The sequence below is a fragment of the Mauremys reevesii genome, linkage group 14, assembly GCF_016161935.1.
Source record: "Mauremys reevesii isolate NIE-2019 linkage group 14, ASM1616193v1, whole genome shotgun sequence".
In the NCBI taxonomy this organism is placed as follows: Eukaryota; Metazoa; Chordata; order Testudines; family Geoemydidae; genus Mauremys; species Mauremys reevesii.
Window position 1 is genome coordinate 14,264,742 of NC_052636.1, and position 22,380 is coordinate 14,287,121.

At 67.1% G+C, this 22,380-nt stretch overlaps 2 protein-coding genes across 7 annotated transcripts; one reads left to right on the forward strand and one right to left on the reverse strand.

Moving 5' to 3' along the window:
* The first annotated feature begins 139 nt into the window (after nt 1-139).
* GPS2 (G protein pathway suppressor 2) lies at nt 140-7,889 on the forward strand. Of its 4 annotated transcripts, none has more exons than XM_039500005.1 (11): nt 140-272; nt 2,282-2,481; nt 3,336-3,448; nt 3,671-3,750; nt 5,374-5,456; nt 5,532-5,697; nt 5,767-5,850; nt 6,942-7,021; nt 7,467-7,562; nt 7,647-7,706; nt 7,795-7,889. In XM_039500005.1, exons 1-11 carry the CDS (start codon nt 179-181, stop codon nt 7,876-7,878), a joined length of 1,140 nt encoding a protein of 379 aa, XP_039355939.1. In that variant the 5' UTR covers nt 140-178; the 3' UTR covers nt 7,879-7,889. The 4 variants fall into 4 exon arrangements, with proteins under 4 accessions (XP_039355939.1, XP_039355940.1, XP_039355943.1 ...); XM_039500006.1 differs by having other exon boundaries at nt 2,372-2,481; XM_039500009.1 differs by lacking the exon at nt 140-272 and adding an exon at nt 1,959-2,021 and having other exon boundaries at nt 2,372-2,481.
* Nucleotides 7,890-9,780: 1,891 nt separating this feature from the next.
* EIF5A (eukaryotic translation initiation factor 5A) lies at nt 9,781-21,633 on the reverse strand. 3 transcript variants are annotated; one of them, XM_039499565.1, is made up of 6 exons: nt 21,539-21,633; nt 11,675-11,860; nt 11,487-11,591; nt 11,268-11,399; nt 10,783-10,856; nt 9,781-10,639 (listed from the first exon to the last, which is right to left on the reverse strand). In XM_039499565.1, exons 2-5 carry the CDS (start codon nt 11,837-11,839, stop codon nt 10,794-10,796), a joined length of 465 nt encoding a protein of 154 aa, XP_039355499.1. In that variant the 5' UTR covers nt 11,840-11,860; nt 21,539-21,633; the 3' UTR covers nt 9,781-10,639; nt 10,783-10,793. The 3 variants fall into 3 exon arrangements, with proteins under 3 accessions (XP_039355499.1, XP_039355497.1, XP_039355498.1); XM_039499563.1 differs by lacking the exon at nt 21,539-21,633 and adding an exon at nt 17,589-17,745; XM_039499564.1 differs by lacking the exon at nt 21,539-21,633 and adding an exon at nt 14,444-14,642.
* Nucleotides 21,634-22,380: the final 747 nt, after the last annotated feature.

Sequence of the window (22,380 nt, forward strand, 5' to 3'; positions counted from 1 at the left end):
GCTCTGGCCGGGCAGAAAGGGGGCGGAGTCTCGCCTCGCTGGGCGGGAGCCGCCTGAGGCGCAGGGGGCGGGGCCCGGCCTCGTTGTGGGCCGGGGGGGGAGGGGCCGCGCGCGGCGGCGCGTGCCCCGGAAGCGGAAGCGCGGGGTGGGGTAGGGCGGGGTCCGGCGCGCAGCGAAGATGCCGGCGCTGCTGGAGCGGCCCAAGCTCTCCTCGGCCATGGCGCGCGCCCTGCACCGCCACGTCATGGTGGAGCGCGAGCGCAAGCGGCAGGGTGAGCCCCGCCCCCTCCCCTCCCCCCTCCCGTCCGCGCGCCGCGCGGCGTCACCCGGCAACGGCGCCCCAGCCCCGCCCCGGAAACGCCTCCACGTCACCGAACGGCCCGACCCGCCCCCGGGGGCGGGGCCTCAATCCGCCACACCCCCACGGCCCCTCCCCCCCCGTCCGGCCCCGGGACCCTCCCCATAGTGCCCCCGGGACCCCACCCTCCCCACCCGGGACCCTCCCCAATACTGACCCTGGGGACCCCACCCGGGACCCCCACCCTCCCCTCATAGTGCCCCAGGACCCCCACCCTCCCCACCCGGGACCCTCCTCCCCACCGGGACCCCTCCCCTCATAGTGCCCCAGGGACCCCTCCCCACCCGGGACCCCTCCCCTCATAGTGCCCCAGGGACCCCCACCCCTCCCCACCCGGGACCCTCCCCATACTGACCCTGGGGACCCCACCCCTCCCCACCCGGGACCCCTCCCCTCATAGTGCCCCAGGGACCCCACCCTCCCCACCCGGGACCCTCCCCAATACTGACCCTGGGACCCCCACCCGGGACCCCACCCCTCCCCTCATAGTGCCCCAGGACCCCCACCCGGGACCCCACCCTCCCCATAGTGCCCCAGGGACCCCCACCCCTCCCCACCCGGGACCCCTCCCCATACTGACCCTGGGGACCCCCACCCTCCCCACCCGGGACCCCTCCCCTCATAGTGCCCCAGGGACCCCACCCTCCCCACCCGGGACCCTCCCCAATACTGACCCGGGACCCCACCCGGGACCCCTGCCTCATAGTGCCCCAGGGACCCCCACCCTCCCCACCCGGGACCCCTCCCCATACTGACCCTGGGGACCCTCCCCTCCCCACCCGGGACCCCTCCCCTCATAGTGCCCCAGGGACCCCCACCCTCCCCACCCGGGACCATCCCCATACTGACCCTGGGGACCCCACCCCATACTGACCCTGGGGACCCCCACCCCTCCCCACCCGGGACCCCTCCCCATACTGACCCTGGGGACCCCACCCTCCCGGGACCCTCCCCATAGTGCCCCTGGGGACCCCACCCCTCCCCACCCGGGACCCCTCCCCATACTGACCCTGGGGACCCCACCCCTCCCCACCCGGGACCCCTCCCCATACTGACCCTGGGGACCCCCACCCTCCCCACCCGGGACCCCTCCCCTCATAGTGCCCCAGGGACCCCACCCCTCCCCATACTGACCCTGGGGACCCCCACCCCTCCCCACCCGGGACCCTCCCCATAGTGCCCAGGGACCCCCACCCTCCTCCCCACCCGGGACCCCTCCCCCATAGTGCCCCGGGACCCCTCTCAGCCCCTCCCTGCACTGTGCTGCTCCAGGACCCCCACAAATCCTCCACCCCTTCCCCACCGCACCTCCCCATCTTACTGTCCCCAGGTTACCCCCAAAACTCCTCCCCAGCACACTGGCCCAGGGTCCCCCAACCCCACATGTCCTACTGCCCCTGGGGCACCCTCCAGCCCCTGTACTGCCCCTGGGGCACCCCATAACCCCCTCAGTACCCCACAGCGCCCCACTGTACTGCCCCAGGGACCCCCATGTCCCAGTCCCTTCCCCAACCCACATCCTCCCCAGTACCCCGGGACGGCCCCCTGCCCCCACGCAGCCCCGAACCAGAACACAAAACGGTGGGGGGGGTTATAAAGCCTGACACCCCCCCCCCCCCCACAGGGAGCCGTTCGCCCCGAATTCGGTTTCCCTCCGAAGCAGGTTTCTCGTCCTCGTTAGTTTCTCCCGCTCCCCCAATCTCTATGGGGCGCCCCACACACCCACCCACGGCCCCCACCCTCAACGCATTAAAACTTTCTGCTACTTTCCAGCCCGAATTGGCCCCGTTTAAGGGTGAACCCCCCCCCCCTCCCCGCCCCGGTGCGTGTTTGTGGGGGGGGGGCTGCGGATCCGATCCCCCCCCCAGCTGGATTTTTCCCCCCCCTCCCCCGGCCGGGCTGTGACGAGTCGGCCGTCCTCAGCTGGGAGCGATTCCAGGCGGGGGCCCCCGCGGCGGCGGCCGGGATCTCCCCCCCCAGCCCCGGGGGCTGACCCCGGCTGTGTCCCCGCAGAGGAGGAGGAGGTGGACAAGATGATGGAGCAGAAGATGAGGGAGGAGCAGGAGCGGCGCCGGAAGAAGGAGATGGAGGAGCGCATGTCGCTGGAGGAGACCAAAGAGCAGGTGAGGGAGGGGGGCGGCCCCCCCCACTGCCCCCCCGGTCCTCCTGGGGTGGGGGGTTGTGAGCAGGGGAAGGGGGTCCGGGCTCCCCTGGTCCGCAGTGATGCCCCAGTTCAGAGCACCATCCCCCCCCGCCTACCCCCCCCCGTGTCGGGGGTCCCTAGGCCCTGCCCCGTGTCGGGGGTCCCCACGATCCCAGCCCCCCCCCAGCGATGGGTGTGCGGCCCCGGATCCCAGCCCCCCAGCAATGGGTGTCTGGCCTCTGCCCTCGGGGAGGGGCTCCCCCGGATCCCAGCCCCCCCCCCAGCAATGGGTGTCTGCCCTCTGCCCTGGGGGAGGGGTTCCCAGATCCCAGCCCCAGCAATGGGTGTCTGGCCCTGCCCTCGGGGAGGGGCTCCCCCGGATCCCAGCCCCCCCCCAGCCATGGGTGTCCCGCCCCTGCCCTCGGGAGGGGCTCCCAGATCCCAGCCCCAGCAATGGGTGTCTGGCCCCTGCCCTCGGGAGGGCTCCCAGATCCCAGCCCCCCAGCCATGGGTGTCCGGCCCCTGCCCTCGGGGAGGGGCTCCCCCGGATCCCAGCCCCCCCCCAGCGATGGGTGTCCAGCCCCTGCCCTCGGGGAGGGGCTCCCCCGGATCCCAGCCCCCCCCAGCAATGGGTGTCCGGCCCCTGCCCTCGGGGAGGGGCTCCCCCGGATCCCAGCCTCCCCCCCCCCAATGGTTTTCTGGCCCTGCCCTCGGGGAGTGGCTCCCCCGGATCCCAGCCCCCCCCCAGCGATGGGTGTTCGGCCCCTGCCCTCAGGGAGGGGCTCCCCCGGATCCCAGCCCCCCATCTCACGGTGCCCCACTTCCTCCCCCCAGATCAGTAAGCTGGGGGAAAGGCTGCAGGCCTTGCAAGAGGAGAAGCACCAGCTTTTCCTGCAGCTGAAGAAGGTGCTGCATGAGGAGGAGAAGCGCCGGCGCAAGGAGCAGAGGTGAGGGGGGAGCGGGGTGGGGTGACGGGGGGGAGTCCTGTCCAGGCTCAGGGGTGGGGTCGTGTCGTGCCTCGAGGGCCACCAGAGATCACTGGGATAAAGCGCGAAGGGGCGGGGCGGGGCAGGGAGAGGTGACTGTTAAGCTGGGGAACGCCCTGCTGCAGTGATTTTGCGTGGGTGGCGGGGCCCGTACCAGCCTCTTCTCGCTCTTCGCCCCTACAGTGACTTGACAACGCTGACGGCGGCAGCCTATCAGCAGGGCATGGTCGCGCACGCCGGGACCCACATCCTCAACATGCAGGGTACGGGGAGGATCGGGGTGATGGGAAGGATGGGGGCTGTGGGGTGACTGCGAGGTGCGGGGATCAGGGAGGCTGTTGGGGTGATGGGGAGGCTGGGGATCAGGAGACTGGGGGTGGGGAAGGGGCTGGGGGTGACAGGGAGGCCAGGGAGGATCGGGAGGCTGGGGCGTGGGGAGGGGCTTGGGGGTGACAGGAGGCCAGGGGAGGATTGGGCAGACTGGGGTGGGGAGAGACTAGGGGTGACAGGGAGGCCAGGGAGGATTGGGGAGACGGGGGTAACAGGGAGGTCAGGAGGATCGGGAGACTGGGGGTAACAGGGAGGCTGGGGGTGGGGAAGGGCTGGAGGGGTGACAGGGAGGCCAGGGGAGGATCGGGAGGCTGAGGGGTGGGGAGGGCTGGGGGTGACAGGGAGGCCGGGGAGGATCGGGGACACTGAGGGGTGACAGGGAGGCATGGGGAGGATCGGGAGGCTGGCAGGTGTGGGGACAGACTGGCGGGGGTAACAGGGAGGTCGGGGAGGATCGGGAGGCTGGGGGTGGGGAAGGGGCTGGGGGTAACAGGAAGCCGGGGAGGATCAGGAGCCTGGGGGTGGGGAGGGGCTGGGGTGACAGGGAGGCCAGGGAGGATCGGGAGACCGGGGTAACAGGGGAGACTGGGGGTGGGGAGGGGCTGGGGTGTAACAGGGAGGCCAGGGGAGGATCGGGGAGGGGCTGGGGGGGTGACAGGGAGGTCGGGGAAGGATCAGGGAGGATGTTGGGGAGATGGGGAGGCCGGGGCGGGGAAGGATCGGGAGTCTGGGGAGTAACAGGGGAGTCTGGGGGTGGGGAGGGGCTGGGGGTGACAGGGAGGTCGGGAAGGATCAGGAGGCCATTGGGGAGATGGGGAGGCTGGGGTGGGAGGATCGGGAGACTGGGGGTAACAGGGAGGCTGGGGGTGGGGAAGGGGCTGGGGGTGACAGGAGGTCGGGAAGGATCAGGGAGCCTGGGGGGGTGGGGAAGGGGCTGGGGGGGTGACAGGGAGGCCGGGGGAGGATCAGGGAGCCTGGGGGGTGGGGAAGGGGCTGGGGGGGGGCGACAGGGAGGCCAGGGGAGGATCGGGGAGGCTGAGGGGTGGGGAGGGGCTGGGGGTGACAGGGAAGCCAGGGAGGATCAGGAGCCTGGGGGTAGGGAGGGCTGGGGTGACAGGGAGGCCGGGGAGGATCAGGGAGCCTGGGGGTGGGGAGGGTGACAGGGAGGCCAGGGAGGATCAGGAGGCTGGGGTGACAGGGAGGCCGGGGAGGATCGGGAGCCTGGGGGTGGGGAGGGCTGGGGGTGACAGGGAGGCCGGGGAGGATCAGGGAGACTGGGGGTAACAGGGGAGGCTGGGGGTGGGGAAGGGGCTGGGGGTGACAGGGAGGCCAGGGAGGATCGGGGAGACTGGGGGGTGACAGGGAGGTCGGGGGAGGATCCGGGAGGTCAGGGGGAGATGGGGAGGCCGGGGGGGGGGGAGGATCGGGGAGTGGGAGGGGGTTGGAGGAGCCGGGGGGCTGCGAGGGAGCCCGGGGCAGGCAGGGGGTGGCAGCAGTCCCGGGGGGGGGGGGGCCCGCGCGGGGGACCCCCCCGGTTCACCCCGGTCTCTCGGCAGGGAGCCCCGGGGGGCACAGCCGGGCCGGGACGCTGATCTCGGCCGACCGGAGCAAGCAGATCTTCGCGCCCCCCGTGATCACGGTGAGTGTCGGGGGGGCCGGGGCTGTGGGCCGGATCCCCTCCAGGCCGCTGACACCCCCCCCCTCTGTCTGGCAGACGCGGCACTTCGCCACCCAGCCCGGCTTCGCGCCCGGCACCCCGGAGCATGGGCAGTACCAGAGCGGGCAGGCCGGGCACGGCCCCTACGCCGTGGGGCAGGGCCCGCACTTCCCCCCGGGCCAGGCCGTGCCCGTCAGCTCCGCCGGCGGCCAGCCCATCCGCGGTGAGTCGGGGCCCGCCGGGGCGGGGCCGGGCTGGGGCACAGCGCTGACCCCCCATCTCTGCCCCACAGGCCCCTCGGGCTTCCCCACCATGCAGTACCTGTCGCAGCAGCCGCCGGGGTACGCGCTCCACGGGCACTTCCCCGCCCAGCCAGGTGAGACCCCCGACACCCGTGCCCCCCCCCCGGCCACGTGAGACTCCCCCCGACACCCGTGCCCCCCCCTCAGCCACGTGAGACTCCCCCCGACACCCGTGCCCCCCCCCGGCCACGTGAGACTCCCCCCAGACACCTGCTCCCCGGCCACGTGAGACCCCCGGCCACGTGAGACCCCCAGCCACCTGCTCCCCGGCCACGTGAGACCCCGACACCCGTGCCCCCGGCCACGTGAGACTCCCCGACACCCGTGCCCCCGCCGGGCCGCGTGAGACCCCGGCCAGGTGAGACCCCCACACCCGTGCCCCCGGCCACGTGAGACCCCCGACACCCGTGCCCCCGGCCACGTGAGACCCCGACACCCGTGCCCCCGGCCACGTGAGACCCCAGCCACCTGCTCCCCGGCCACATGAGACCCCGGTCACGTGAGACTCCTGGTCACGTGAGACCCCCGACACCCGTGGCCCCGGCCAGATGAGACCCCCGGCCACGTGAGACCCCCCCGACACCTGCTCCCCTGCCTGGCTGCGGAGACCCCCGACACCCGTGTCCCCTGGCCCCGTGAGACCCCCGACACCCGTGCCCCCTCCTGGCCGCGTGAGACCCCCGACACCCGTGCCCCGCCTGGCCGCGTGAGACCCCCGGCCAGGTGAGACCCCCGACACCTGCTCCCCGCCTGGCTGCGGAGACCCCCACCCGACCCTCCTTCCCACTTGGCCAGATGAAATCCTCTTCCCCCGCCTGCATGAGACCCCCGACCCCCTCTGCCGCCCAGCCAGGTGAGACCTCCCCGCCCAGGTGAAATACCCCCACAGTCCCACCTGGCTGGGAGTGACCCCACCCCAAAACCTGCCAGCCAGGAGATACCTTGAGTCTGCCATGAGACGGAGCCCTGCCCCCATTACCCGTCTGGTTCCGAGCCCCCAGCACTGAGCCCTGCCCCCGCTCCCGCCCGCTGCCCCCATTACCCGTCTGGTTCTGAGCCCCCAGCACTGAGCCCTGCCCCCGCTCCCGCCCGCTGCCCCCATTACCCGTCTGGTTCCAAGCCCCCAGCACTGAGCCCTGCCCCCTCTCCGCTTTCTGTCTCTCAGGTTTCATCCCCCCCAGCACAACCATCCCCCTGCAGAAGCAACTGGAACACGCCAACCAGCAGTCCGGCTTCACCGACTCGGTGAGTCCCCCGGGCCCGGCCCCTCTGGGGCGCTGCTCCCGGCCCCAGGGCAGGTCTGGCTGGCTCAGGGGGGCAGGGGCCTGTCCCCTCTTGGGGGCGCCGGCTCCCACCCGGCCCCAGGGCAGGGACTGGCTGGCTCAGGGGGGCGGGGAATGGGGCAGGGGCCTGTCCCCTCTCGGGGGCGCCGGCTCCCCCCCGGCCCCCGGGCGGGGACTGGGTGGCTCTGGGGGTCGGGTAATGGGGCAGGGGCCTGTCCCCTTTGGGGGGCGCCGGCTCCCACCCGGCCCCAGGGCGGGGACTGGCTGGCTCAGGGGGGCAGGGAATGGGGCAGGGGCCTGTCCCCTCTAGGGGGGGCCGGCCCCAGGGCAGGGACTGGCTGGCTCTGGGGGGCGGGGAATGGGGCCCGGGGTCTCTCCCCCCTCACACTCTGCTCCCGTCTCCGCAGGCGACCCTGCGCCCGATGCACCCCCAGGCCCTGCACCCCAACCAGACCCTGCTGCCCAGCCCCCAGCTCCCCGTCCAGATGCAGCCGGCCAGCAAGGTGAGCGACACCCCCCCCCCCGCCGTTCTCCGGGGGCCAGACCCCCCCCCCCATCTCTAACTCACCCGTCTTTGCTCCCCGCAGTCTGGCCTGGCCTCGCCCGGGAGCTTCCCGCACGGCTCCACCCCCCAGCAGCCCCACACGGTGAGTGGGGGGCCGGGTGACCCTGGGAGGGGGGGGTGGGGGAAGGGTTCCCCTCGTTAACCCTCGTCTGTCTGTCTGTCTCTTGCAGTCGGGCTTCCCCGCCGGCAGCCAGCCGGCCTCGCGTCACAGCTTCATCCAGCCCCCCCCGGGCCAGCGCTTCTACCACAAGTGACCCCCCAGCTCTGGGGAGGGGCCCGCGCCAACGCGGCCCCCTCCCCCCCAATAAACGGGGAGCCTCCACTTGCAGCGTGTGGTCTCTGGACATTTGGGGGGGGGGAAGGGGTAGGGGGTACTCCTGTGTGACCCAGGGATGGTCAGATACCCCGGCCCCGCCCCCTGGGTGTCACCTCCTGCCCTGGCATGTAACTCCGCCCCCTGGATGTGCCTGGCCCCGCCTCCTGTCTGTCACCTCCTGCCCTGGCAGTAACTCCACCCCCTGGGTGTGCCTGGCCCCACCCCCTCTGTCACCCCCTGCGCTGTCACAAAGCTCCCCCCCCTTGGTGTGCCTGGCCCCACCCCATGGCTGTCACCTCCTGCCCTGGCACGTAACTCCGCCCCCTGGGTGTGCCTGGCCCCGCCTCCTGCCTGTCACGTCCTGCCCTGGCACGTAACTCCGCCCCCTGGGTGTGCCTGGCCCCACCTCCTGTCAGTCACATCCTGCCCTGGCATGTAACTCCACCCCCTGGGTGTGCCTGGCCCCACCTCCTGCCTGTCACATCCTGCCCTGGCACGTAACTCCGCCCCCTGGGTGTGCCTGGCCCCACCCCCTCTGTCACCCCCTGCGCTGTCACAAAGCTCCACCCCCTGGGTGTGCCTGGCCCCACCCCCTGGCTGTCCCATCCTGCCCTGGCACGTAACTCCACCCCCTGGGTGTGCCTGGCCCCGCCTCCTGCCTGTCACATCCTGCCCTGGCACGTAACTCCACCCCCTGGGTGTGCCTGGCCCCGCCTCCTGTCTGTCACATCCTGCCCTGGCACGTAACTCCGCCCCCTGGGTGTGCCTGGCCCCACCTCCTGCCTGTCACATCCTGCCCTGGCACGTAACTCTGCCCCCTGGGTGTGCCTGGCCCCACCGCCTGGCTGTCACATCCTGCCCTGGCACGTAACTCCGCCTCCTGGGTGTGCCTGGCTCCACCCCATCTGTCCCCTCCTGCCCTGGCACAAAGCTCCACCCCCTGGGTGTGCCTGGCCCCACCCCCTGGCTGTCCCATCGTGCCCTGGCACGTAACTCCACCCCCTGGGTGTGCCTGGCCCCACCCCCTGGCTGTCCCATCGTGCCCTGGCACGTAACTCCACCCCCTGGGTGTGCCTGGCCCCACCCCCTGGCTGTCCCATCGTGCCCTGGCACGTAACTCCGCCCTCTGAGTGTGCCTGGCCCCACCCCCTCTGTCACCAAGCTCCACCCCCTGGCTGTGCCTGGCCCCACCCCCTGTCTGTCATGTCCTGCCCTGGCACGAAACTCCACCCCATCCCCCACTTGCAGCTGCTGCCCCGAGAGAGACCCCCCCAGCACTAGCTGGGAACAGGAAGGAGCCAATGGCTGCCCGGAGCCCCCCCCCCCGCAGGCCAGGGCCCCTGCCCCGTGGGCCCAGCTGCCTGCACAGGGCCCTGGCAGGGGGGCTCTTTGCTGGGTGCAGGAGGTCGAGCTGGGACAGCAGGTGTCACTCACAGGCTCTGATTTTGGGGGTGAGGGAGGAATTGCCCCCCTACACTCAGCCTGGTAAGACCCAGCTGGATTTTCCACCAGACACACACTTTGGCCCCATTGAAACCCAGGGCTTTGAGCTCCCCCCCTCCAGCCAAACTCAGGGGGCACCATGGGCCAGACCCCCCCCCCCCGCAACCAGGGCCCCCCCTTGTGCCCGGTGCTGCTCAGCACCCCCCCCCCCACCCCCGCAATCACACCAGCCCTGACAGACACGCAGGCTGCATGGCCCCCCCATGAGATCAGGGCCACAGAGGGGAGCAGGCCCCGGCTTAGGACAGGAAGTGAACACGCCGGGGTGGGGGAGCAGATGGAGAGACACCGGGGTTCCCCCCCAGAGCAGGTCCCAGCAGGAGACGTGAGCCAGAGCTTCGTATTAAACTTCTTTTATTGAGGCTGATTAACAAATGGGGGGGGCAGTGACCCCTTGACAGCAGGGTGGGGGAGGGTGAACCTGGAGAAGGGGAGGCTAGTGAGTGACCATGGACACCCCCCCTTTGCCCGCACCCCGAGAGCTCCGGCAGGGAGGCGACGGGGGGTGCTGGGGCAGGGGAAGCAGCTCCCCCTCCTCAGCCAGGTGGGCCCCATCCTCCAAACAGTGGGGGGTGGGGCCAGAATGGGGGCATCACCCTAGCAACAGCTGCCCCACAGCTGGCGGGGGAAACAGGAAGCAGACACCTCAGGGTCACCTCAGCCAATGAGAAGGCAGCAGGATACTGTGCCCCCCCCCCCCAGTCACTCACTAGCCTTTTTGACCTAGGAGAGGTCAAACAAGGGGGGGGCCTGCAGGGGGAGGGGGCAGAGAGTCTGTTTTCTGCTGGCGTTGGGGCACCCCCCCCCTTACAGAGGGACCTGAGATCTGCAAGGACTTTGGGGGGCTCTGAGACCCACAGTGGCCAGGTTTTTTGTGGGGGGGGGAACATTCAAAAAAAATGCTTAGGGAGGCTTCCCACCCCGCTTGTGTCAATTTCTCTCCCGCCCCTTTAAATAATCCCCCCCTTCCTCGCACCCCTGTAGTGTTCCGAGCACCCCGGGGGGGGCAGCGGGGGGAAGGGGGGGGAGAGATCAGCTTCCAGAACCAAAGACCAAATTAAAAGGATTTTTGTTCTGTGGGTTTAAATTCCCCCCCCGGGGGGGCCTGGGGGGGTTGGGGGGCTGAGCCACATGGAGCCGGTTTTGGGGTGGAGGTTGCAATTCTCTCTGGTTCGTAGTAAAGTTGCTGCGCTGCCCTGGAAAAGGAAGGAGCAGTTATGGGGGGGCACTGCCTAGCCCTGCCCCCGCCCCGCAGAGGCTGGTGGACCCGCTCCAGGCTTGGCTCGCAAGACCCAGAAGTGGCCACCCCCAATGCCCCCAAGGCCCCCCCAGCACCCACCTGTGGTTCCTTTATTTAGCCATGGCTTTGATGGCGACAGCAGCTTCCTCGGTCATGGCGGACAGCACGGTGATCTGGGGGGAGAGGGGAGGAGGGGTCAGGGGGCCACACTTGGTAAGATCCTGCTCCCCCCCCCCAGCTCCCTTCCTTTGGGGGGGGCCAGTCGCTAGATGCTACTGGGGCAAACAGGGCCCCGAGTTCTAGTCCCAGCTGGTGGGGTGACCCCGGGCAAGTCAGCGGCCGCCCCTCCGTGCCTCAGTTTCCCCATCGCGGGGCTAGCGTTGCCGAGCGCCTCCGCGAGGTGCTTGGAGATCCGCTGCTGGAAGATTATTGTGACCGGGGTCACGGCGCAGCGACGCTGCCTGAGTTTGCCGAGAGCCTGAGCCCGTTGCCGAGACTGAGCAGCAAAGGGGTGTTCATGCCCTGCCCCTTTGACCTGGGGGGAGCCCCCCCGGCACAGCCCCCCCCCGCTCCCCCCTCCTTACCAGGATCTCTTCTCCGCAGTCGTATTTCTGCTCGATCTCTTTGCCCAGGTCGCCCTCGGGCAGACGTAGGTCCTCCCGCACTTCCCCGCTGTCCTGGAGGAGGGACAGGTACCCGTCCTGGATCCCGATCAGCTGCAAGGCAAGAGTGGGGGGGCCCTTAGCGCCACCGCGGGGTTCAGCCGCCCCCCCCCCCGGCGCCCCAGGGAGCCCCCCCCTTACCTGGAAGTCGTTTCTCTTGATGTTGGGCACGTCCATGTTGTGGGTGGAAGGGCAGATATCTTCGTATTTCTTCCCGGTGAAGATGTCGATGCCGACCAGGTGCACCTGGTGGGGGGGGAGGCGGGACAGTCAGCCTGGGAGCCGCCCCCCAGCGCCCGCCCGTGCCCCCCGGCGGCAGAGCCCCCTACCTTGGCATGCCCGTGCTTGCCCGTCTTGGAGGTGGACATCTCGACGATCTTGCAGGGACGCCCCTTGAGCACCACGAAGCCGTTTTTGCGCAGGGCCGAGCACTGCATGGGGAAGGTGGCGGAGGCCCCGGCGTCGCCGGTCTCGAAGTCCAGGTCATCGGCCATGGTGATCGGGGGAGAGAGGAACTGCCAGGGGGGGGGTGGACCAGGCAGGTTACGGTGGCACCCAGAGACCCCAGCTGAGATCTGGGCCCACCCCGCTCCCCCAGCAAACCAGGGCTTAGGGACCCCTCCCCTCAAATCTGGGGCCCACCCCCTCACACCAGAGCTGATGACCCCTTCCCCGCATCACACCAGGGCTTATACACCCCCACAAGATATGGGTCCCCCCATCAAACCAGGTCCTACAGACCCCCCCTAATCACACCAGGGCTTACACAGCCCCCCCCTCCCCCAAGATCTGCCCCCCCCATCACACCAGGGCTTACACAGACCCCTCTCCCCCCCTCACACAGCCCCCTTCCCCCAATCACACCAGGGCTTGTGCAGACCCTGCCCTCCCCCCAGAGATCTGGGTCCCCCACCGCACCAGGGGCTCCACTGACCCCTCCCCACCACACTGGGGTGCCACAAACCCCTCCCAAACCTGGGGCCCATCCCATGACCCCAGGGTGGACACAGACCCCTTCCCCTCCCGCAAGATCTAGCCTCCCCTCCCCCACCACACCAGGGGCTCCACAGACCCCTCCCCACCAAGATCTGCCCCCCCCATCACACCAGGGGTTCCGCAGACCCTTCTGCCCTGAGATCTGCCCCCGCCCCACACCCAGAGACACTCCCTGTCCCGGAGCATTAACCAGACACAGGGGGGTGGAACGACAGCGCCTAGGCCCCGTCCATAATCGCCCCCCGCCTCCCCCAGGCAAGGGGCAACGTGAAACCCTCCCCGACCCAGCCACCACTCCCTCAACCTGGGCCTAGCTGGGTTCAGACCCTGCCCGATCCCGCCGCGACCTCGGAGGCAGGGAGGGTGGCCTGGCACCGCGACTCCACCTCGAGCCGGCCAGTGGCCAGGGCACCAGGCTGCAGCCAGCTCTGGGGAGAGGCGGCAGCGGCCAAGGACGGGACGGAAACGCCAGGGTCTGAAACGGGTCAGGAGTGAGGGGCAGCGGCAGAGCTGGGGCGGGGGGCTGCGGGTTGGGAGTGAGGGGCACTGGCAGAGCTGAGGGGGGAGCTCAGGGCTGGGCTAGTAGGGGCTGTGGGTCGGCAGTGAGGGGCACCCGCAGAACTGGGGGAGGGAGAGAGGAAGCCCAGGCCAGGCTAGCAGGGGGCTAACAGGGACGGGGGGGAGGAAGCCCAGGCCAGGCTAGCAGGGGCAAACAGGGATGGGGAGGGGAGGAAGCCCAGGCCGGGCTAGCAGGGGGCTAACAGGGATGGAGGGGGGAGGAAGCCCAGGGATGGGCTAGCAGGGGGCTAACAGGGACGGGGGGGGGGGGGAAAGGAGGAAGCCCAGGCTGGGCTAGCAGGGGGCTAACAGGGACAGGGGGGGGAGAGGGGAGGAAGCCCAGGCCGGGCTAGCAGGGGGCTAACAGGGACGGGGGGGGGGCGGGGAGGAACCCCAGGGCTGGGCGAGCAGGGGACTAACGGGGGGAAAGGGGGACGCCCAGGCCGGGCTAGCAGGGGGCTAACAGGGACAGGGGGGGAGGGGAGGAAGCCCAGGCCGGGCTAGCAGGGGGCTAACAGGGACAGGGGGGGAGGGGAGGAAGCCCAGGCTGGGCTAGCGGGGGGGTAACACACTGGCCCGGGGGAATCTCTCCAGCAGCCCCAGGGGATTTCCCCTCCCCCAGGGAGCCCCAGGCACAGGGCAGACGGCCAGGAGCCAGCCGGGGGCACCAGCCAGGGGAGGGGCTACTAGCCACCTCTTAGGGCGCAAGAACCCAGGAGTCCTGCTTAGGGGAGTCCAGCCCTTCCTCCTTAGGGAGGGGAGCAGGGGCTGGTGGTTAGAGCAGGGGGGGCTGGGAGCCAGGACTCCTGGGTTCTCTCCCCAGCCCTGGGAGGGGAGCGGGGGCTGGTGGTTAGAGCAGGGTGGGGCTGGGAGCCAGGACTCCTGGGTTCTCTCCCCGGCTCTGGGAGGGGAGTGGGGGCTGGTGGTTAGAGCGGGGTGGGGCTGGGAGCCAGGACTCCTGGGTTCTCTCCCCGGCTCTGGGAAAACCCCCTATTAAGGGCCGATTCGGAGAACCCTGGTGCCTCCATTTGAGGTGACTCCCAGCACCTGTTCTCTGGCTCTGCTCCAAACTCCCCCTCAGACAGGGACACCCCCCCCCAGAAAGCAAGTCAGGACATGGGTCACAGGCCTGGATTCCCCCCCACGGCGTGGGGGAGGGGACCAGATGACTCATCCCTGACCCAGGTTCAGCCAGAGCCGAAGAGGAGGAGGCCAGGTCTGCTTGCCAAGCGCGGTGACAGGCCAGAAACAGCTCCACGCGGCCGGTTAGAGAGCAGGCAAGTGCCTCGCAGGGCCCGCTAGCCACGGGGGCAGGGGGGGTTGTTCCCCCCCCCCCCCACCGCCAGAGCCTGAGGCAGGCTGCTGGGAGGGTTCACGGTTCCCGAAGGCACCAGATCGGGGACGGGGCTTTTCCGTTTCGGTTTAATTACCGGCAAACGAGCCGTCCAGGCTCAGCCGTCTCCCTTCCCCGCCATCCTCCCCCCCACCCCTCGCGCCCCACTCCCACCCATAACTGATTAGCACAACTGCTCCCCATAGCTCACGCTGGGTGACAGCCGGGCCGGGCCGCTCCACACACGTGCTTCCGTCTGCAGCTGGGCGGGGGGGGGGAGGCAGCTGAGAAATCGGTGAAAAGTTCCTGCCCCGAGCGGCGGGGAAGGAACCAGGCCGGCTCAGTGGCCCCGGCAGCTCCCTCCCACACGCGGCGCCGGGGCCCTCCCTGCCCCACGGCTCTGCCCCATGAGTCAGCCAGCCACCTAGGCCACGGTACAGCCCCCCCTTGCACCCCCAAACCCTGCTGCAGATTCCAGACTGCCTCAGTTTCCCCCTCCTCACGCTACAGGCCTCCCCCCAGCACGGAAGGGAGCGGTGAGTCCCCCAAGAAGGGGGGGGTCTAAGACACGATGCAGGTCCAGGCACCCCCATTCTCTCGACCCAGAGTCTCTTAAGCAATGCAGGCCCAGCCACCAGCACTCAGGCCTTCTTCCCCCTGCCCCCCCAAAATGGGTCTGGAGATCCCCCGCCCCCCAATTTCAGGGAAGGGAGAACTTCCTTACAGAGGAAGGCAAGTGTCTCCCCCATCTATTCCCCCCCGTTATGTCCTGACCTCACTCCCTGAACCCCAGTTCTTCCCCCCAGAGGCTTCTCCAGATCTCCCAGGCAGCCCTCTCCAGGGGAACCCCTCCCACACCCCACCGGGGGTTCCCCCCACCCCCAACCCCTCCCTGGGAAATGGCCAGCTCAGTCCCCACAGCCACCCCAACTCTCCTTCCTCCCATCCCATTCCCTAGGGGATCCCACCCACCCCAAACCCTTCTATCCTATAGGGGAAAACCCACAGATATCACCTCCAATCCCCCACCCTGCTAAGGGGACCCCCTCCCCCAAATCCTCCTCACTCTAGGGCAACCCACGGTCCCCCTCACCCCCATTAATTTCCTCCAGGGCAAGGCAACAGCCATTGAGAACCCCTCCCCTCTGCGCCCCACTCTACGGAGACCCAAGCCCCCCCAACTTCCTCATCCCCTCCCCACTCTGCCCCCACAAGGGGCCCCCTTAGCTAATCCAAGGGCCTCCTCCCCCCCCAGCTAACCAGATCTCATTCCTCCCCCGGGGGACCCCACCAGACCCCATCGCCCCAAACCCCTTCCCTTAGGAGGACCCTCATCTCCCCTGCTTCCTGCCCCCACCAGGAGGAACCAAGGGCCACCAACCAGGTCGCTGCTTCTCCTTCCCTCTCCATGAGGCCCACCTTCCCACCCCCCACAGCAAGACCCCCCCCCCACTACTCCCAGAGGAACCCAAACTCCCCCTCCATGCTTCCTTCGCCTCCAGGGGGTAGGCAACCCCCCACCCCAGCCTTTAGGGGCTCCCCTAGCCCTTAGGGGGCCCCAGACCCTCTCAGCCCACCCCCAACCCCCCCTCTAGCCCTCAGGGAACCCCAACCCCCCTAATCCCACTCCAACCCAGCACCCAGCCCTCAGGGAACCCCAACCCCCACCTCGAGCCCTCAGGGAACCCCCAGCCTCCCCACTAGCCCTCAGGGAGCCCCAACCCCGAAGGGACCCCAACCCCCAGCCTCCCCACTAGCCCTCAGGGGACCCCAGCCCACTCCCAACCCTCCTAGCCCTCAGGGGACCCCAACCCCCTCAACCTCCCCACTAGCCCTCAGCCCACCCCCAACCCTCCTAGCCCTCAGGGGACCCCAACCACCCTCAGCCTCCCCACTAGCCCTCAGGGAGCCCCCTCAAGCCCTCAGGGAGCCATTAGGGGCCCCAACCCCCTCAGCCCCCTCCCCACCCCATAGCCCTCAGGGGACCCCAACCCCCCTCAGCCTTCCCCACTAGCCCTCAGGAAACCCCCTCAAGCCCTCAGGGAGCCATTAGGGGACCCCCAACCCCCTCAGCCCACTCCCAACTCCCCCATAGCCCTCAGGGGACCCCAACCCCCCCTCAGCCTTCCCCACTAGCCCTTAGGGGACCCCAAACCCCCTCAGCCTCCCCCACTAGCCCTCAGCCCACCCCCAACCCTCCTTCTAGCCCTCAGGGAGCCCCCAACCCCCTCAAGCCTCCCCACTAGCCCTCAGGAACCCAACCCCCTCAGCCTCCCCACTAGCCATTAGGGGACCCCAAACCCTCAGCCCACTCCCAACCCCATAGCCCTCAGGAAACCCCAACCCCTCAGCCTCCCCACTAGCCCTCAGGAAACCCCTCAAGCCCTCAGGGAGCCATTAGGGGACCCCAACCCCTCAGCCCACTCCCAACCCCCACCCCCTCAGGGGACCTCAAGACCTCAGGGAGCCCCCAACCCCTCAGCCTCCCCACTAGCCTTCAGGGACCCCAACCCCTCAGCCCACTCCCAACCCCATAACCCTCAGGAAACCCCAACCCCTCAGCCTCCCCACTAGCCATCAGGGGACCCCAAACCCCTCAGCCCACTCCCAACCCCATAGCCCTCAGGGACCCCAGTCCTCAGGGGACCCAACCCCTCAGCCTCCCCACTAGCCATTAGGGACCCCAACCCCTCAGCCCACTCCCAACCCCATAGCCCTCAGGGACCCCAACCCCTCAGTCCACTCCCAACCCCCATAGCCCTCAGGGACCCCAACCCCCTCAGCCTCCCCACTAGCCATTGGGGACCCCAAACCCCTCAGCCCACTCCCAACCCCCATAGCCCTCAGGAAACCCCAACCCCTCAGCCTCCCCACTAACCCTCAGGAAACCCCCTCAAGCCCTCAGGGAGCCATTAGGGGACCCCCAACCCCCTCAGCCCACTCCCAACTCCCCCATAGCCCTCAGGGGACCCCAGTCCTCAGGGAACCCAACCCCCTCAGCCTCCCCACTAGCCCTCAGGGAGCCATTAGGGGACCCCAACCCCTCAGCCCTCAGGGAGCCCAACCCCTCAAGCCCTCGGGGGCGAGCCCCTCAGCCCAACCCCCCCCCCACTAGCCCTCAGGGGACCCCCCAGGCGCCCCCCCCGGGCCAGGCCTCTCCACGCGGTGTGGGGCGGGGGGGGAGGGGCGGCGCGGCCTGGCCTCCCTCGCGTGCCGCTCCGACCCCCCCCCCATTCCCCGCGCGCGAGGCGGGGGGGGGTGTTGTCCCCAACCGCCCCTCGGCCTCGCTCCCGCGCGCACGGGGCCAGCCGGCGGCGCGCGCACCCGCACACCCCCGCGCGCGCGCGCGCACTCACCCGACCGCGAGCTCAACCGCCGCCGCCGCCGCTTGGCTCCGCTTGTGCTGTGCTCTGCCTGCTGCAACCCAGCCCGCAGTGCGCACGCGCACTTATGCCGCCCCACACCCAAACGAGGCGGCCCCCGCCTGACAGCGGCGCGAGGGGACGCCCACGCCGCAGCGCGCCTGCGCCAGAGGGCGCCGCGCCTGCGCAGCGGCGACAAGCCGGCCCGGCGGCCGTCGCGGCGCAGGCGCGCTTGGGAGAGGGCCGCCGCGAGAGCGGCGAGGCCCCACCCCTCCCCGCACGCCGGCCAAGTCGCATGAGCGCTCCCCGGCCACCCCGCGCGCCAGGCCGACAGTGCGCATGCGCAGAGGATCGCGGCCGGCCCCTGCACACATACTGCCTCGATGCGCATGCGTGCCCAAGACACCTTGCCTCGTTCCAGCCTGGTAGCCATTCAAGGCGCATGCGCATCCGAGAAACGCCTGCCTCATCGCCTCGCCGCAAAACGCTCCAGCGCGCATGCGCGAAAGAGCACCCCCCCCCCATCTCCATTGATTATTATCCCGTGCCCATGCTCCATTCCACCGCGCTGGGTTCTCTACTGAGCATGCGCGCAGTGATCCACGTGCACCATCTCCCCGACCCTCCACTACGCACATGCGCACTTCTATCCGCCCCTCCGGCCTGCCCTCCGTCAACCCGTTGGGGGAAACCATAGAGCGGGACCCGGGAGGAGAGAGAGTCCCACCGCCGGGGGAGGGGAGGGGGAGAGGCGGCCATCTTGGAAGCCGGGTGGCCGCCATGGTTACCATAGCAACCGTGAAATTGCGCCTCTTTCGTCGTTACAGATGTACATTCATGCAAATTAGTTCATATTAATGAGGCTACTTTAATAATACAAATATGAACAGGCCTCCTGAAAGGATTCAGGGTGTTTTACACCCCCCCTCCCCGCCCCCTCCGGGGTCACCCCCCTGAATCATCCCCTCCACCCCTGGGTCACCCCCCTCCCCATGGGTCACCCCTCCCCACCCCTGAATCATCCTCCTCCTCCCCATGGGGTCACCTCCCCACTCCCCAGAATCACCCCCTCGGGGTCACCCCTCCCCATCCCTCTGAATCATCCCCTCCCCTCCCCATGGGGTCACCCCTCCCCACTCCCCAGAATCACCCCCGGGGTCACCCCTCCCACCCCTGAATCATCCCCTCCTCCCCATGGGGTCACCCCTCCTCACCCCCAGAATCACCTCCCCAGGGTCACCCCTCCCACCCCCTGAATCATCCTCCCCACGGGTCACCCCTCCCCACCCCCTGAATCACCCCCTCACGGGGTCACCCCACCCCGGGTCACCCCTCCCGCCCCCCACGGGGTTACCCCTCCTGCCATGGGGTCACCCCTCTCTACCCCAAGGGCTCTCCCTTCCCCAGAGTCAACCCTCCCTACTCCTCATGGGTCTCCCCACCCCAGGATCATCCCTCCCCCAGAAGGTCTCTGCTTCCAACCCACCCCGAGTCACCCCTCCTCCCATGGGATTACCCCTCCCTGCCTCCACATGTGCTGCCCCCAGGATCAACCCTCTCTCTGCCTCCCATGTGCTGGCCCCCCCAAGGGGTCACACCCCTCCCCACATGCTCACCTGCCTCCCTTGCCCCCCTCATGTGGTCCCCCCCGGGTCACCCCACGCCGTGCTACCCTACTGAGCCCACCCCAGGTCACCCCATCCCAGTCCGCCCCCCATCACTGTCCTCCACAGGGGTCTGCCTGTCCTGGCCGATCCCTGGTGAGTTAACGATCCTCCACCTTGGGGGTGTGTGGTGCCCCCTGCTGGAGAGAAATTGTGTGTGTGTGTGTGTGTGTGTGTGTGGTGCCCCCTGCTGGAGAGAAATTGTGTGTGTGTGTGTGGTGCCCCCTGCTGGAGAGAATCAGTGTGTGTGTGTGTGAGAGAGAGAGAGAGAGAAACCCCCTGGTGGAGAGATTCTGTGTGTGTGTGTGTGTGTGTGTGGTGCCTCCTCCTGGAGAGATTCAGTGTGTGTGTGTAGTGCCTCCTGCTGGAGAGAATCAGTGTGTGTGTGTGTGAGAGAGACAGAGAGAGACAAAGAGAGAGATGGCCCCTACTAGAGAGATTGTGTGTGTGTGTGTGTGTAGTGCCTCCTGCTGGAGAGAATCAGTGTGTGTGTGTGAGAGAGAGAGAGACAGAGAGAGACAGAGAGAAATGGCCCCTCCTGGAGAGATTGTGTGTGTGTGTGTAGTGCCTCCTGCTGGAGAGATTCAGAGTGTGTGTGTGTGTGTGTGTGTGTGTGTGTGTGTGTGTGTGTGTGAGAGAGAGAGAGAGAGAGAGAGAGAGAGAGACAGCGAGAGAGAAACCCCCTGCTGGAGAGATTCTGTGTGTGTGTGTGTGTGTGTGTGTGTGTGTGTGTGTGTGTGTGTGTGGTGCCTCATCCTGGAGAGATTCAGTGTGTGTAGTGCCTCCTGCTGGAGAGAATCAGTGTGTGTGTGTGTGAGAGAGAGAGAGAGAGAGAGACAGAGACAGAGACAGAGACAGAGAGAGAGAAATGGCCCCTCCTGGAGAGATTCTCTGTGTGTGTGTGTGTGTGTGTGTAGTGCCCCCTGCTGGAGAGAATCAGTGTGTGTGTGTGTGTGTGAGAGAGAGAGAGAGAGAGAGAGAAACCCCCTGCTGGAGAGATTCTGTGTGTGTGTGTGTGTGTGTGTTTGGGTGGGTGGGTGTGGTGCCTCCTCCTGGAGAGATTCAGTGTGTGCATGCACTGCCCCCTGCTGGAGAGAATCAGTGGTAAGCGAGAATCAGTGTGTGTGTGTGTGTGCACTGCCCCTTGCTGGAGAGAATCAGTGGTAAGCGAGAATCAGTGTGTGTGTGTGTGTGTGTGTGTGTGTGTGCACTGCCCCTTGCTGGAGAGAATCAGTGGTAAGCGAGAATCAGGGTGTGTCTGCACAGGTGTGTCTGCGTTCCGCCCCTTGCTGGAGAGAATCTCTCTGTGTGTTTGTGCATGTGTGTGTGTGCATTGCCCCCTGCTGGAGAGGATCAGTGCGTGTGTCTGTGTCTATTGTAGTGTTCCTTGCTGGACTGAATCCACGTGTGTGCTGCCTCCCGCCGGGGAGAGAGAGAGAGAGAGTGTGTGTGTGTGTGTGTGTGTGTGTGGTGCCCCCTGCTGGGGAGAATCAGTGTGAGAGAGACAGGAGGCAGGTGGAGGGGTGTGGCAGGTGTGGCAACCTCTTTTGCCAATGATTCAAGGAAGCAGAGCTGGAGCTTTACCTGCCTAGATGTTGTGACTTTGCAAAAGGATCAAGCATACCCACTGCCTGTTGCCGTGGGCTGTTAAACAAACAGCTGCCCCGCCCCAGAGGCGGCTGCATCTCAGCGCCGGACAAAAAGATATTTTCATGAACAGCTGCCCCGTCCCAGAGGTGGCTGCGTCACGCAGGCTCCCTGTATACGCAGCTGCTGCGCCCCAAGCCAGAAGCAGCTGCATTTTAGCACAGGGCGAATGATTATTATGAGTTCGTCTTTCCAGTACCCTAGCGCCCTGCATTGTACTGTACAAATACATGCGAAGATACAATCTGTCCCCGTGTCCCAAATGGTTTGTAATCTACAACAGATGAAGAACGAGGGGGAGACAGTAAGAGACCATGTTTGCAGATGGATGAATGTGTAACAGATGTTAGAGGATGAAATTGGTTGAAGATCACCTGCAGAGATCCCGCACCTGCAGCTGAGATGCAGCTAGCTCTGGGGAGGGGCATCTGTTTAGGCAAGCATCCCTTGCTTGGTGCTGAGATGCAGCCAGCTCTGGGGTGGAGACAGCTGTTTATACAGGAATCTATTGCCCAAGGCTGAGATGCAGCCAGCTCTGGGGTGGAGACAGCTGTTTATACAGGGATACCTTGCCCGGCGCTGAGATGCAGCTACCTCTGGAATGGCACCGCGGTTTATTCAGGGATCACTCACCCGCTGCTGAGATGTCCCCACCTCTAGGGTGGCACAGATATTTATTCAGGGATCCTTCACCCACTGCTGAGATGCAGCCACCTCTGGGGTGGGGAGCCGCCGCTGGTAACACCTACAAACACATAAACGCACACTTAAGCTTAAGCACACAAATAATACCACTGACACAAGTGCCCAAAACGAAGCTACGCGGAGAATCATCTTTGCAAATATCGGCGCACTGTGGCCAGCTTAGCGTATAGTTACACGCAGTTGTAATAGAAATGCCGATAACTGAATGAATACTCGCCTACGCACATCAATAGCGCTGGTTAAGGGTCTACCATGAGCCAGTGACTGGAAGTTGAAGCTAGACAAATTCAGACTGGAAATGAGATGCAATTTTTTAATTAAACGATTTACCGAGATCTGGGCTGGATTTTCCGGCAGCGGCCGTTCGCCGATCAAGATTGGCTGCTAAAAGCTCCACTACGGCTTGTCGTCTCGAGAGGTCAAACCAGATGACCTCAATTCACGGCAGAACATATTTCATAGGCATGATCCTACCTGGTAATGACAGAAAACGATAACTTATGCAAATAAGATCCACTTTGTGGTAATGATACGCCCACAGAACATCTGTAGTAACGATTTCAACAAATACAATGATAAAGCATCATTAACCGTGCTCCTAGGAGCCGACAGATGCAAGCAATTTTCCAATATGCCCATCGTTGGTGGGGATTCCTATTATAACGTATGCAAATGACACAGCATAATTAGTGGCAATGCAAATAGTGCAAAGTTAGGTTTATGCAAATGCCTGTTACTCTATATTAAAAGTGGACAGTTTTCATTCTGGT